The 16,781-nt window shown below is 40.5% G+C and overlaps 1 protein-coding gene across 3 annotated transcripts; it reads right to left on the reverse strand.

Annotated features, from left to right (window-relative positions):
* Positions 1-13: 13 nt before the first annotated feature.
* On the reverse strand, positions 14-16,444 carry LOC139392381 (solute carrier family 2, facilitated glucose transporter member 1-like). 3 transcript variants are annotated; one of them, XM_071140339.1, is made up of 11 exons: positions 15,976-16,444; positions 15,361-15,415; positions 7,389-7,490; positions 6,963-7,123; positions 5,937-6,177; positions 5,138-5,300; positions 4,082-4,269; positions 3,522-3,626; positions 3,321-3,419; positions 2,950-3,153; positions 14-2,808 (listed from the first exon to the last, which is right to left on the reverse strand). In XM_071140339.1, the coding sequence occupies exons 2-11, from the start codon at positions 15,373-15,375 to the stop codon at positions 2,530-2,532; spliced, it is 1,557 nt and encodes a 518-aa protein (XP_070996440.1). In that variant the 5' UTR covers positions 15,376-15,415; positions 15,976-16,444; the 3' UTR covers positions 14-2,529. The 3 variants fall into 3 exon arrangements, with proteins under 3 accessions (XP_070996440.1, XP_070996439.1, XP_070996438.1); XM_071140338.1 differs by having other exon boundaries at positions 15,361-15,501; XM_071140337.1 differs by having other exon boundaries at positions 15,361-15,501; positions 15,966-16,444.
* Between the last annotated feature and the right edge of the window lie 337 nt (positions 16,445-16,781).

The raw sequence follows: 16,781 nt of genomic DNA on the forward strand, positions 1-16,781 counted from the left end.
GTGGGATATTTTATTTAACATTGTATTCATATATACAAACATAAGTGAAACGAATACATGTAACATATGAGGGTGCATGATTGCTGTTAGTTTGTTGTAATGTTTCATTTTCTCAAAAGCTATTGTATAGCCAGATTTATACTGTTTGTGTGATACATTTTCCCAATACAGGACAATTATCAAATGGATTCAAAAGTGTGTTTTTCTGCACTTTGCATGATCTTGAAATATTAATTTGACCATATTTTTAAAATTAAATACCAACATGGATTATTTCATACATTTTAATTTCAATTGTTTATGGCAGAGACTATAGACATTGCTTAAATGCCCTTTGTTTGGTGCCTAATGGAGAATAAGAGTAAAAGACTTTAGAAGCAGGAAGAATGTGTTCACAGACACATACGGTACACATTAGCTGAAAGGTGCTGAAGAAGAGGCGCAAATAAACAGCAGAAACATGGACCTCATAAACACGATCACTCAAAGCAAACGGAAGGCCATGAAACAAAGGCCATGGACAAAATCGACATAATAGCAATACCAACAGCATGGGTAAAACCCCATTTCAAAACAACATGGCTTTCTGAAGTCAATTGGAATAGATCTCTGTGACAATACAGGATACAATCCTAAAAAAATACAAATAAACACTTTTTTTAGACACACACTGAGGACACCATAAGGTGTATACTAAGCAAGTGGATGGCAAGTGGAAAGTGGAAGAGGGGGAGGGTGAGGGAAGCACTGTTGTGGAGCAGTGGTAAGGAAACTGGTTTTATTTCCAGTGTATATTTTGACATAAATAATACTTTAACCACAAAGTGAATAGAGCAATTGTGTCTCAATGCTTCAGCGTATTACTAGGAAACAAATCTAAATAGTTGTTCACTCATTGGACGATGGGCACCCCATAAGTCAGAACAAGCACACATTCAACATATAAATATTATTTCTGAAATACATATTTACAAATAAATACTCTCCTTACTGTGTACAGTAAGTGAATGTGCATATGGTAGCTGGGTATGGTTCAGTTATACAGTATTGCAGTCTTGTTAACAGTAGTGAGGGAGTGCAGCCACTGAATAACGTTTTCTCCTAAGAGTAGAGGTCAACTACTGAACACTACCATCAAAGGAATGTATTTTCCCCAGTGCAACACATATCATATATCCACCATATATTATATCAATACGGAACAAAGCCATGACCCTGTGTCATCTTTCTGAGCAAAATAAATAGTGATTGCGCTTGGAGCAAAATTTACTACATATCATTTACACAACCACAAAAAAATAAACATTTATCGACTATATCTATACAATGAAATCTTTAAACAAATTACTATTTTTAAAAATGTTCCACATGGTAATTGTCAGACAAATGGTCACAAAGTAGAGTAATTAAAAAGCAATTTTGCACAAATCCTCACATTTGGTCACAACTAAACTCCTATTGTGGTATTTCAAATCCACATTGAATAAACAACCGTCACAATTATATTCCTTTTATTTTTTTTACTGAATGCTCTCACTGCAGAAAAATTCAAAATTGCACTCAATGCAATAGAGTCCTTTGTTCTCTATGGTTGATTCTAATCGAATCCAAGTTCATAACATCACAACACGTATCATAATCTATTATAATCTAATATCCAAAATTACTATCTTTATTAATGTTACCCATCCTTTATATAAAGTTTCATCCTTTTTAATTTGAAACCTCTATTGCAGTCGCCTTAGTCAATATAGTTAAATGCAATTCTACGCTATCCTAAAGTATTTTTCTAATAGGCTAGCTGTAAAATCACTCCCCCAGGTAAATATTTATCAAATGATTACTTATGTTAATTAATTTGCCTTAAAGTGCTTTTTAAAGAGTATATTAGCTATTGCTGAGTTTTAATTGATTTCTATTTGGTTAATACGGTGCAGCTTAAGTTAAAGTGAAAGATGTACTCTCTTACTTCATCAAACATCCAAATGTGATTCTTTATCAGTGGATTCTTACATTGAATATAGGGTAAAAGCATATCATTTTGATCACGAATATAGCTGTTGAAAGAAAATGCCATGTGTGATCATTCTGGGATTATTGGGTTATTTAAAAAAGCCATTTCTAAACCAAGAAAGCAAACCAATGCAATTGACCCTAATCTACAGTTTTACTATTAAAACTACTATTAACCAGAAACACTATTGAGGTTGTTTGTTTTGACTAGGCCCAATTTGCTCTTCAAATTATGATGCACTCAGTAAAAGGCAAAACAATTCAATAATAGTTTTGACCTATAAATTGAGAACACTTCCAAAAAGATATTACACATGAAAGAAAGAAATCCTAGCTACCGTATTCCACCAAAATATGTGTGCGTTGTGGCTTTCCATGTACACGAAAAGTATATTTCCCGTCACCTCAATCACTCGTCCCCATGTACCTGAACTCCCAAAGAATTAAGCTTGTATCTGTTTTTGAACCTGCTGACCCCAAACACCTGACATTTAACCCTCGACCTGACACAGGGTTCTACAAGCTCGCCTGTACAGTTGAGATGGACTTATCCTCTGCTGCTGCCGCTCCCACCAATGGGACCTTCTCCTTGATGGGCGAGGCAGGAAGTGTTACGCTGCTACTAGTGGGAGGAGCTTCCACAGAGGTGGTGGGGGGCGGGGGGGCCCCGCCAAACTCGCGGGCGATCTCGTCAAAGGTCTTGCCCTTTGTTTCTGGGACTTTGATGAAGGTGAAGATGAAGAAGAAGATGAGTAAGATCATGAAGATGATAAAGACGTATGGCCCGCACAGCTCCTACAGAATTACAAACAAAGAGAGAGAAAAAGAGTGGAAGTCTAATTATTCTAATGATTCACTGTATGACTATGTGAAGTGTTTACTTAAGTGAAAGTTAGGATTCTCCCCTAATGGGAAACCTAGAGAAACCTCTCACACCTCCAGTTTGGGGAAGCTGACTCCCACCAGGAAGTTGGCGGTCCAGTTGCAGCAGCCGGCCACGGCTATGGCGGCCGGCCGCGGACCCTGGGAGAAGAGCTCTGCCACTATGAACCATGGGATAGGTCCAGGCCCCATCTCAAACATGGCCACGAACAGAAACACTGCCCCGATGCTCAGGTAGCTCAGAGACGAGTAGCCCTTCTACTCAGAGGGAGGGAGGGAGGTAAGGAAGGAAGAAAGAAAGGAAGGGAGGGAGATAGAGAGAAAGGAGATGGAGATTGTCATCAATAATAGCAATGAAACTGAATTACTGTAATTAATGACATATCTGTTATGTTGAATGACAACCAATAGAAACTGACACCCACCAACAGGAGGGCAATAGTCATGAGCAGGGCACTGATGGCCATTCCGGCCAATCCGACGAGATGCAAAGTCCTTCGTCCCACCCTCTCGACCAGGAAGAGCTGACAAAAACAGAGAAAGAAGTTACCTTACAGTAACATACATTACATTCACATAAAAACTCAATAAACACTACTGTAATACATGCAGCATGTTATACTTACAGATACCACTGTAAAGACAGTGTTAACAGCTCCTGCTCCAATAGTGGCGTAAATGGGTTGGGTGACACCGGCTGACTCAAAGATACCAGTTGAATAGTAGAACACCTGAACAGGGTTGGGGGAGGGAGACAATATGATTATGTTCTTGATCTGCAGCAAAGCCATGATCTATGAATAGGTAGCCACATCTTATCAAAGTGGTCTTTTTATCACACTGTTACACTATGGAGTTGCCGTACGCCCGTTAAATCATGTTTAATCCATTGAATAATACAAACAAATCTCCCAAACATGCAATCATTGAGAATAGAAGGCAGGTTGAATGCACCTGCCATTCAACTATGCATAGGCCGCTGCAGTTTCTCTCTGTATGAAGGTCGGGTCACCTTCATAAGGGCACACCGTAGCAGATAGTCTCTGTCTCTGCTTTTTTCTGCTGTTTCGGGCCTAGTGAATACGACCCTGTATTGTTAGGCTGTCCTCTGAGATATCCTTGGTGGCACTTAAACGAATTAGAATGTGTTTGTACTGTGGCCCCCTGGGAGTCATAGTTCACTCACAGCATTGATTCCGGAGAGCTGCTGGGAGAGGTGGAGCATGACGGCGATGAGGAGCGGCTGCCGATAGGCTGCGGTGCGGAACAGCTCGAGGATGGTCACTTTCTTCTCCATGGCCATCTTGGAACTCTCCTCCTTCATCTCCTGCATGTCTTTACTCACATCCTCTGTGCCACGCAGACGCACCAGGGCTGGGGGGAGAAAACGGTGGAGTGAGCGGGACAGATATGTGACACTATGATGGAGAGTAAAGGACATACAAGTTGTAAAAGGAGGGAATGTATTTGTGAAATCATTAGGTAACTAGAAAGTCAACCAATGACAATATGTTCAAGAAAATATTGAAATATGTTAGGTGCGTAAGACATTTATAAAGGCCCGGTGCAGTCAAAAATGTGATTTCCCTGTGTTTTATATATATTTCCACACATTGGTGCGACTGGCTTCCAGGTTAAGCGAGCAGTGCGGCTTGGCGGGATCGTGTTTCGGAGGACACCTTTTCCTCTCCCGAATCCGTACGGGAGTTGCAGCGATGGGACAAGACTGTAATTACCAATTGGGTAGACAAATCGTTTTTTCTATTAAATGACTGCATTGGACCTTTAACACATCAGTTGTACACATTGTCAAGCAGACTAGCGATCGTAGCACCAACATTAAAACCTGCCTGCGTTGTAGTTGTTTGTTCAGTATCTGTCCATGGTCGTGCCAGTTCTTACATAACGTTATCAATCTTCTTTTTTTCCCCCTTTTTTATTTAAATGTTTTTGCCCACAGGACTGCCGCAGGCCGGATGTTTTGTTTGTCGCACCATTCTCAGTAAACCCTAGACACTGTTATGCATGAAAAGCTCACTACATAATTTCTCTGCAAATAGATACCATACCAGGTACATACAAGCTAAAATAGGAGTGTAAAATGAAGTTTTTCCATTTATCTTCCTGACAAATCAGAGTTCCTGATGAACCAGAGTAAAGGACTGCATTTGGAGCATACTAGAATGTGCAAAGCACCTCAAACCCCAACAATTTGATGGTTTCTACGGTTCGGAGCACCCACCTTTGCGGGCCTGCTCCTCCTTGTTCTGGTTGATGAGGAGGAAGCGGGGGCTCTCAGGACAGAAGGGCAGCAGGATACACTGCAGCACGGCCGGGATGACCGTCAGTGCCAGCAGCAGAGGCCACAGCTTGTCCGACCCCAGCAGAGACTCCAAGCCAAAGATCTACAACACAGAGAGGTTTAAGTAGGATTAACTTTACTACCAGTAATGTTTCATTCGCAGTTTACATGCAAACATGAATGGAATATGCTGTACATTGATGGGATTGGAAGCACTGATGGGATGGATATACACTATGGTAGATAGGATTCAACTATGGCAGTTCTATAAAGGGATTCAAATGGAGAAGGTTTCATGACAGCGTATGGGAGAAAATGAAGGGGAGGAATATTACTAATTGTATTCCTAGAGCAAGATGTAGTCGCTCGTTAAAAACTCATTTAATACTCATTAAATCATTTGAATAATGAGAAAATAATTAGAGAAAGATATTACTCCAATGTTAAGAGACAAGTAAATCAGAATGTCTGCCGGTTACGACTTAATCATATAAGCAGTGGTGTAGTGGAGGGTAAAAGGAAGTAAACGCCGTTTAGGCACCTTTTTTTAAATTTTACACAAGCATTTTTTAACTACATCACTGCATAAAATAATACTTCCACACATTAAACAGAATATTCTTATATGGGGACTTTATTCCCAGTATCATAAGCAAAGACGTGGTATGGTAATGTGCGTGTTAAGACTATTCCTATGTTAAAGGACAGAAAATCAAGATGGCTGCCATCGAGGACCGACCTGAGCCACCAGGATGCCAATCACCACGCCCAGCTGGTGCAAGGTGCCGAAGGCGCCTCGGAGAGGGGTGGGGGACAGCTCCCCCACATACATGGGCGTAAGGCCGGTAAAGAGGCCGCAGAAGAGGCCAATGACGAGGCGTCCGGCGATGACCATCTCATAGGAGGAGCAAATGGTGGAGAAACCCATGAGGAGGCCTCCGAACACAGCCAGGATGTTGACCAGGAACATGGACAATTTCCTTTATCCCAATACCCCGAGACACACACAGATTGGAGGCTTCAGAGACAAAGTGTTGCACAGAGTAAGAGATAGACAGAGAGAGGTTAAGATGTAGAGGGAGGAGGAAACAGAGCAACCGTTCTAACCACTCTCCACTGATTCCTTGGAGCCTCATTGGTTCCTGCAGCGTAGCAGAGGCAGAAACAGACCAAGGAAAGGCAGAGAACCAGAACTTAAGAGTGACCAAATTCACTCCTAGGATGAAAATCCCGATACTGTCAATTTTATTTTATACCTTTGTTTAACTAGGCAAGTCAGTTAAGAACAAATTCTTATTATCAATGACGGCCTAGGAACAGTGGGTTAACTGCCTTGTTCAGGGGCAGAACGACAGATTTTTACCATGTCAGCTCGGAGATTCAATCTTGCAACCTTTCGGTTACAAGTCCAACGCTCTGCTGCCCCGGCTACCTGCTGCCCCGCTCAAGAAACGTTATTCACAGCTGATTGTTCTGCCATAGACAATACGTGTGGGTAGCTAATAAAGGCTTGTGTGTTTTTTTCTCATCAGGGAAGATGATTGACAATGGGCTAGAAATGTTATTCTACGTATGCTGGCTCAAATAATATTGTTACAGTGTGTGAAGGTGCAGTGGTTTTAAATTTACATGTCAAATCTTTTGGTTTTTGCATTGAAAACTTCACTTCCTACCCTGTTCCAAAATGTGAACGTTAGAAAACTATCGATAGTTAGTGAAAAATGGCATCGGGTTGAAATAGGTGAATACTGGGGTCACCACTCACCTCCCAAATCTGTCTGCCATCACTCCGACGCTGAAGGAGCCCACCATGCCGCCCACACTAAAGATGGCCACCGACAAGCTCCACACAATGGTGCACGTTCCTGGTTTGATGGGCTCGGCATACCTCTCCATCCATGTGTTATTGAAGAAGGCCCGCAGTTTCTGAGCAGAAAGAGAGAGAGACAGAGAGACAGAGAGATAGAGAAGAAATAAAATGAGCGGGAGGGAGAGAGAGAAAGATCAGAGATGAAGCATTACCAAGATACAACGTCTTGATTTAGAGCATGATGAAGCACTGTGAAAAACAAATCAGTAGTACAATATCGACAAGCATAATGGAAAGCTATTAAACAATGTCAAGCTTAACAAAACCAAATCCCACACATGCTTTCACTGTTATAAGAAAACACTAAATAAGCCTACAAACCTGTTCAGGTGCATTAATGACCCCTGTGTTGTAGCCAAACTGCAGCGAGCCAATGACTGCAGTGGCCAGGGAGAACAGGAGGTATCCTGTCACCTGCTTTTCCTGTTAGAGACAGAATGGGGAGAGTGTGTGTTATTATGGATAACCCCCCCCCCCCCCCCCCCCCCCCAAGTTTTATCACTGGAATGTGATACAAAACGAGGCAACGGTGTGCTTTAGGACCATGTGGATGCCTCCGAGCGGTCAGGTAGGCTGTTTGAGGTGCTTATCCGACCAATTGTTTCATTTATTTTCATTACCTTTTTGGCCCAACCCACTTCTAAAACCAGAGTTGTGCCCCTGGGTTAATGGCAGTACATTCTGATTAAGAGCCCATATAGTGTAAAACTAGAACACTGTCAGAGCAGAGACATTAGTACTGTTCTACATGCACTGTCTGTAAATTACATCATACAGAATTACAGGTTAAGATATTATAATGTCTCTGGCCAGGTGTCAAACCCAAGTCGTCTGCAGCCTGCATGACTTAATACAGCGTTAATACAGAGGTAAAGCCTACACTTCCTGAAGTCTCATAGGAGGTTGCGCATCATGTGAGCGTAGTTCACCAAACCACCTTTACTCTACTCTCAACCTCTACCACCACTGCATATTTACTTATTCATACAAATGTTTGCAGGATGAAATCTCTTGAGCTGCACCATCTTGTTTTCAAGTGTCCCCAACCCCCCCAAAAAACAAAAAAAAATAACAATACATAGTAGACAGAATAATATGGCAACTGCTGTCTAATAGCAATAACAATGAAATAGTAATACAAAACTAAAACGTACATTAACAGCATAACAAACAGCATACAACTACTAATAGGCTTAGAACTAATAAAGACTACTGCTACAACTACTAATACAACTAACACATTTCAGCCCCTATAATATATACTGCACATACATACAGTCCCAGTCAAAAGTTTGGACACACCTTATTCAAGGGTTTTCTTTATTTTTTACAATTTTCTACATTGTAAAATAATAGTGAAGACATCAAAACTATGAAATAACGCTTATGGAATCAGGTAGTAACCAAAAGATTGTTAAACAAATACGGTAGAAGGAGGATGAGTCATACAGACAGACAGAGGTAGAACCGCGCTCCCCCTCAACTGGTGTCTCCAGAGAAATGTTCAGATGGCAGCATAACACTTATATGGTGTTCCAAAAAGATCCCAAAGCGGTTAGGTCTATTATTGTGGTACCATAACAAGGATAATTAGGGTCAGGCTAGAAGGAAAGGCCTATGTTTAGCACCATCGAGCCACAAATAGTGAAGAGCCCAGATCGGGGTTATGAAATGTGCTTCGTTGTGATCTTATAGGTTGGATGGGACTGCGTGACTGTTGCCAATGCCAAGGATTTTACCCTCCTCCATCAATGGGGCTTTTGTCATTCCTGTGCAAAATGTGTACTTGGCAAAAGAAACTGGCACCAGTGTAGAGTTAATGCAACAATAATCAGTGTTGGCCAGCATTAACCTCTTCAACAGTCCCAGTCAAAAGTTTGGACACACCTACTCATTCCAGGGTTTTTCTTTATTTTTAATATTTTCTACATTGTAGAATAATAGCGAAGACATCAAAACTATGTAATAACACATCATGTCGTAATCAAAAAAGTGATAAACAAATCAAAACATATTTTATATTTGAGATCCTTCAAAGTAGCCACCCTTTGCCTTGATGATAGCTTTGGACAATCTTGGCATTCTCTCAAACAGCTTCATCTGGAATGCTTTTCCAATCCAGTCTTGAAGGAGTTCCCACATATGCTGAGCACTTGTTGGCTCCTTTTCCTTCACTCTGCGATCCAACTCATCCCAAACCATCTCAATTGGGTTGAGGTTGGGTGATTGTGGAGGACAGGTCATCTGATGCAGCACTCCATCACTCTCCTTCTTGGTCAAATAGATTTTACACAGCCTGGAGGTGTGTTGGGTCATTGTCCTCTTGAAAAACAAATGATTGTCCCAATAAACCCAAACCAGATGGGATGGCGTATCGCTGCAGAATGCTGTGGTAGCCATGCTAGTTAAGTGTGCCTTGAATTCGAAATAAATCACTGACAGTGTCAGCAGCAAAGCACCCCCACACCATCACACCTCTACCTCCATGCTTCATGGTGCGAACCACACATGCAGAGATCACCCACAAAGACACAGTGCAAATTTGAAACATTGCTCGTGTTTCTTGGCCCAAGCAAGTCTCTTCTTATTATTGGTGTCCTTTAGTAGTGGTTTCTTTGCAGCAATTAGACCATGAAGGCCTGATTCTCGTAGTCTCCTCTGAACAGTTGATGTTGAGATGTGTCTTTTACTTGAACTCTGTGAAGCATTTATTTGGGCTGCAATTTATGAGACTGGTAACTCTAATGAACTTCTTCCATTCCTGTGGCAGTCCTCATGAGAGCCAGTTTCATCATAGCGCTTGATGGTTTTGCGACTGGGCTGGCATTTTACGCATTGACTGACCTTCATGTCTTAAAGTAACAATGGACTGTCGTTCTCTTTTCTTATTTGAGCTGTTCTTGCCGTAATATGGACTTGGTCTTTTGCCAAATAGGGCTATCTTCTGTATACCAACCATACCTCGTCACAACACAACTGATTGGCTCAAACGCATTAAGAAGGAAAGAAATTCCACAGGCACACCTGTGAATTGAAATGCATTCCATGTGACTACCTCAGCTGGTTGAGAGAATTCCAAGAGTGTGCAAAGCTTTCATCAAGGCAAAGGATGGCTACTTTGAAGAATCTCAAATATAAATATATTTTGATTTTGTTTAACACTTTTTTGGTTACTACATGATTCCATATGTTTAATTTCATAGTTTGATGTCTTCACTATTATTCAACAATGTATAAAAAGGTAAAAAATAAAGAAAAACCCTGGAATGAGTAGGTGTGTCCAAACCTTTGAATGGTACTGTACATATTTACACATTTCTTCACATGGTGATGTTTCTATTAGTTAAAAACCCCAAACAGTTTGTTCTTAAATTCACTGTGTTATTTTAATGCCCTGATTTCTCTAGGTAAATGACTCCAGTCAGTCAGTTGGGTCTTTGTATCTGAAAGACCTTACTCTAACCCCATGATGTACCCTTGGAATTTGCAATTGCTGCTGTTGTCAAAAAACGTAGTGTGAGTCTTGTAAAGTTAGGTGTTCCTTAAATATATACAAGGACATTTAAGATGATACATTAACAAATCAATCGGCACCAATGCAATTGTCTTCTGTTTCGGAGTGAGAGACAATTTAGTGATTCATACATTGTGCAATGATGTGTCTTACAGTAGCATTCAAGAAATAATCTGCAAAGATTGTGATACATGAATTCTGATTTTCAAAGTCAGGTTTTGGTTGTGTTTTCCGATGGATAATGTCCCCATAGTCTAGGATAGGATGCAGCAATTGGGTTACTAAGGTCTTTCTAACAGATACAGTAAAACCATTCTTTGATCTGTAGAGTAACCCGAAGCTTATTAGAGTTCACTATTTTTCAGAAATCATCAATATGCTTTCCAAAAGATCATTCAGAGTCTATCCTCAAACCTAGATATTTTAAACCATCCACATTTTCAAGCATTGTTCCATCACTTGCATGAGTTTTGAAATTGCTAGCTGTGGAGTTTATTCTTTGCCGTGTACCAAAAAGTATGATATGGGACTTGTCTTCAATACAACCACCAAATGATTTGCTAGAAATCATTTTTGTAAAGTGTTAAAATCTTCGTGGGAGAGTTGCTTGTATCCGCAAAATATTTGAGCCTGGTTATATAGAGCACTTCATCGTCCCCGTGTAAGTGAACATGTCTCTTCAAAACAATTAGATGCCATTCATTTATGAATACAGAGAAAAGAAGGAGCCTTGAAGTACACCTATACTGAGTACAAACAGTTGTGTTTTGTGTCCTTCCATGAAAACACATTGTTTTCCATGGCTGAGATACGCATGGAACCAGTTTAGTGATCTGTTAGTGAAACCAAGGTTCTGAAGTTTTCCTAGTAAGATGATCGACTAAATCCAATGCTTTGGATAAACCAGAAAGATGGCACCAGTTAGTTTGCCTTGGTCAGATTGAGAATGTATATCATTTGTATGATTCACTAATGCTGTAGTACTAGAATGGGTGGGTCTAAAGACAGATAAAAAAAAGTGTCAAATTAAAGTCATCTAGGTACTGATACATTTGGAAATATATTCATTTCTCATAGAATTTTGCTATTGAACAGGTTACTGATATAGGTCTATAGTTATTTGGGTCTAAGGAGTTTCCACCTTCATGGAGAGGGGGCGGGCACATTTCCATACAAAAGGTATTTCCCCAGACTTTAAAGACATGCTGAGATCTGCTAGATACATTATAACATTAGCAGACCACTTTATAGTCGTATGCATATAAACATGGCTATATGCTGGGTACCAAAATGTAGGCTATTTACATTTGACTGTATCCTTAATTGACCCTGTAGCCAGATCTCAAATGAAACTCGTTGAAGGCCACATAAATCAAGCTCTGGGTCTTTTCTGCTGAATCCAGTAATACGGAACACTATGCAGAGACACTGCTGAGAAGGCATATTGTTAGAGGTTATATGATACTGGGCCGACCTTTCCTCGCGGCTTAGGTGCCCTTTGGTCCACCTCTAGAGCTCGCGGTTGAGGCGGTGTTGAGTCCGTATGTGAGCCTCAGTTTGTGCGAGAAGAGATGACAGAGACGTGAGGGACTTGTGTAGGAAACGCTAATGACACCCCCAAATTTTGAATGCAATGAAATATAAGATCAAAAATGTTCTTGGCATCAGTGTAATTTATTTGATCTTTACATCACCTTACATCTAACTATAGTTGAATGATGCAATTCTGGTCCATTATAAACATTGTCCTTTCACCTCTTCTCCTACTGAATGACATTTTCTCTTCCACCATATGACAGATTTCCAAACATATTTAGATGGCATTTATTCTCTGTGTTTTGTATGTGTGTGTTTGGATGGGAAGGTCTCCCAAAGTGATGGTGGCAATTCAATGGAGGAACTATCCGGAAGTCCCAACGAAAAATGTAATCTGAAGTAGGCAGGGATGTGTCACAAGACAAAGCATGTGTCCACAAAAACGTACAATGTGACAGTCTGTGCTATTTTAACACACTGTAAACAAACGAGCTAAACACTATGGCCTCGGCCAAACCCAGTCCCTCCCTCTATCCCTCTCTCTCTCTCTCTTCCCTCCCTCCTCTCACTCTGTTTATATCCTGAAGTTCACCTTCCACCACTCCCCCTCTCTCTTCTCTCTACCCCCCTTCGCCGCCTGTAAAGTCACAATGACTCAGTAGAAATAAGCAGCCTGGAGATGCATTCAAAATGTGTACAATTCTCATGATTTGTACAATAATTGTGTCAATATTGAAAGAGTCGGGATAAGAGATAAGTCGTAAAATAGGACTGTGTTAAAAGAGGTCTTCCTTTTCAGCCCAGCCAAATGCTGTACTTGATTAAAAAGAAAAATTCATACCTCAGGTATGTGTACAATGTAACTTTGTGCTAGTAGCCTAGTAATGGGGTTGTTTGCAAAGTGAGCAACACTCAGATAAAAATAAGAATTCAACAGGGTAGTAGTCCTTTTCAGAGTCACAGAAGTAGAACTTATTCATCTGACCTTAGTGAACTGTACACTCCGATTCTGTCTCAGGTCTCCATCTCTCTTTTCCTCTTTGTGTTCCAATCGCTCTCTTTTCTAATGATGTAACACACTACTTATTTCATAACCCCATCCCAGACTGCATCTATTTCCTCCTCTTTTCCCCCCTCCCTGTTTCTAATGATGTAACACACTACTTATTTCATAACCCCATCCCAGACTGCATCTATTTCCTCCTCTTTTTCCCCCCTCCCTGTTTCTAATGATGTAACACACTACTTATTTCATAACCCCATCCCAGACTGCATCTATTTCCTCCTCTTTTCCCCCCTCCCTGTTTCTAATGATGTAACACACTACTTATTTCATAACCCCATCCCAGACCGCATCTATTTCCTCCTCTTTTTCCCCCCTCCCTGTTTCTAATGATGTAACACACTACTTATTTCATAACCCCATCCCAGACCGCATCTATTTCCTCCTCTTTTTCCCCCCTCCCTGTTTCTAATGATGAAACACACGACTTCTTCCATAGCCCTCTCGCTCCAATACTATTTCTGTCTCTTCCTCATCTTCATAACAACTGCCTGAAGGTGACCGTTAAATTGACACTCGCTAAAATAGACCAAAACACACAGCGATAAAACATGGCATTGCTGCTCCTTGCACCAATGCATTGTGGGAGGGAAAATACTCTCTCTCTCTCTATATATATATATATATATATATATATATATATATATATATATATATATATATATATATATATATAGAGAGAGAGAGAGAGAGAGAGAGAGAGAGAGAGAGAGAGAGAGAGAGAGAGAGAGATACATACAACAACGATTCTGGCCTAATTCTTTTTGAGCCATTCACTGAACCGTTCACTCTTATCTCATTAACCTACTGTAAGAGAACCAATCAAACCCACTCATGTACTGAAAGACGCTGGGGCCAAATTGTATTGATGAGTTGATTAGCTTTGGCTGTATATCTAATACCAAAACATAGGTTGAGCTCCAAAAGGCCTTGGGTTAGTTCATTATGTCAATAGCAAAGATGAATGATTAGAAGTGTATGCCATAGTCTATTGCACGATAAACGTCCATGACATAAAAGCTCATTCTGGAACCTATTACTCATAGAACAGTAATCTAACTGTTCAATCCTACAGTGTCTTTACAAAGTATTCATACCCCTTGACTTATTCCACTTTTTTTTTTACAGCCTGAATTAAAAATGGATTAAATGGTTGTTGTTTTCTTCACCCATCTACACACAATACCACATAACGACAAATGTGAAAACATGTTTTTATAACTTTGTACAAATGTTTTGAACATTAAACACACAAATATCTAATTCACATAAGTGTTCACACCCCTGACACAATACATTTTAGAATCCCCTTTGGCAGCGATTACAGCTTGGAGTCTTTCTGCGTACGTCTCTAAGAGCCTTGCACACCTGGATTGTACAATATTTACCAATTGTTCAAGCTCTGTCAATATGGTTGTTGTTTTACTAGTGCTTTGTTGCAAACAGGATGCATGTTTAGAATATTCTGGGATATTCAATGTCTGGTTTTTATTTTTACCCATCTACCAATAGGTGCCCTTCTTTGCGAGGCATTGGAAAACCTCCCTGGTCTTTGTGGTCGAATCAGTGTTTGAAATGCACTGCTTGACTGAGGGACCTTGCAGATAATTGTATGTGTGGTGTACAGAGATCGAGGTGGTCATTCAAAAATCATGCTAAACACTATTATTGCACACAGAGTGAGTCCATGCCACGTATTATGTGTCTAGTTAAGCACATTGAACTTATTTAGGCTTGCCATAATAAAGGGGTTGAATACTTATTCACTCAAGACATTTCAGCTTTTCATGTTTTATTCATTTGTAAATGATAGGGTATTGTATGTAGGCCAGTGACACAACATCTCAATTTAATCCATTTTAAATTCAGGCTGTTAACACAACAACATGTGGAAAAAGTCAAGGGGTAAGCTCAGCGTAAAACATGACTCACTGATATACAGCACAACGCCCACCATCATGAAGTAGGTTTTGAACAGTCATATGACATTCTGACCGCATGCAACAGAATTGGAAATAATTTGATGGATTGTAGGAATGCAAAAGTTTAGGGACCTTTTGAGGGGCCACACATTGTATGGTCAAAGTATAGTACTTGTGAGTAGGGCATGGTCAGCATATAATAACAGCAGCATAGATTGCTACTCTGTCTACAGGGTTGATTTAGGGGGCAGAACGTACCTCCTCCTCCACCATCTTCAGTGAATAGACAGATATTCACTAACAAATAGCAGCTCTTGATGAGAAGGTGACAAACAGGACAGGAGGACAAGAGAAAAGATCTTCAGGTGGAAAAGCACGCACAGTCTTGAAAGCTGCAGCCTGCAAAATAAGGAACTGATAAAACGTTGTCCTTGGTGCTGAATCTGATCACAGTTGTAAACAAACGTTGCCCTGTTGCTTTTATGAATTGAACTGAAGTAGCCCTAAAATAACAAGTTGAATAATTGTATATCCTGATAGCCTACTTTCTAACGTCTTAATAGATTGCAATGTCTTCATTTGTTTACGATTCTATTCAATTGATTTGTTTTATGCGCATTGAGCTAATAGAGGAATCCGATGGCAGCAAAAACAATATATTTATACTTCGCTATAAAAATCACTATTCTATGAAATGCAAAACGTAGACTTTGCGGTCAAATAGAGTGATTCCCACACTTCTTAAACGGCCAAAAGCTACTATAAAGGCACTAATTCTTGACCTACTAATCAATATTTTATACAGACGGTTTGTCAGCAATGCCCTAGATATGTCATATAATAGTATAAAACAAGCAATTTACCGCAATTCACCTGTCGTGACCAGTCGTGCTATTCCTCTCCCGCCCTCCACGATTCAACTGGCACCAATGCGGTAGAATACTATTAAAACAAAGTCCCTTGCAAATGTCTTCGTTATTCGTTTCATATAGCTCAGGTTTGTGGAGTGGATGCGCGACAATCCGCACGTTTCCCTTTGAGGAGTTAGTCCAGCTCCTAACAACCTATGAAAAACGAGATGCTCTCTGCGTGACCTCTTTTTGGCGTGGGTCTCCTATTATGGTGCTGATGGTGAACCAACGTTGGTTTAGTTGTAGGGGATGTAGCGGTCCCCGGATAGAACCAGCGGTTCCAGTGTCCTCCCCATGATGCTCTGCGAAGGAGACCTTGAGAGTGATCAGCTGATGACGGATGCTGCTGATGCAACGCTGCCCCAGTACCAAAGCAATGTATCACGCGCCTGGCACCGTCCGCGATACTGATGAGGATCCATCCGTTTATATGCCCTTCTGTTCGAGCTATTCCTCCATCTAATATTTGTTTAAATGGTCGAAGTGGTAGAATATGTGTAGCCTGTTCGACAATTAGGTTTATATATATGTATATGCTGCATAAATTACCTCCCGTATATTGTTCTCAAGCAGTGGGACTGAAATTGAATAACTGTATTGGGTATCACGTCACATGGCTGTCAGAAATCTCGTGACTCAGTGTGAGAATAGTAACAGTAGCCCATGACTCAGGGTTATTCAGTCAACATGAACACGCAGAATGAAACAATTACTGTTCATAAATTGTTACATTGTAGGTGATGTTCCCAAATAAAGAGCGAAGCTCTT

The sequence above is a fragment of the Oncorhynchus clarkii genome, chromosome 32, assembly GCF_045791955.1.
Source record: "Oncorhynchus clarkii lewisi isolate Uvic-CL-2024 chromosome 32, UVic_Ocla_1.0, whole genome shotgun sequence".
Lineage (NCBI taxonomy): Eukaryota > Metazoa > Chordata > Actinopteri > Salmoniformes > Salmonidae > Oncorhynchus > Oncorhynchus clarkii.

Excerpts from the sequence above, each read along its gene's own strand:
- LOC139392381 (XM_071140339.1), bottom strand. Across the intron at positions 3,627-4,081 it reads AGCTCTCCGGAATCAATGCT|GTGTTCTACTATTCAACTGG; the intron begins GTGAGTGAACTA and ends AACCCTGTTCAG. Across the intron at positions 2,809-2,949 it reads TCAGCTTCCCCAAACTGGAG|GAGCTGTGCGGGCCATACGT; the intron begins GTGTGAGAGGTT and ends GTAATTCTGTAG.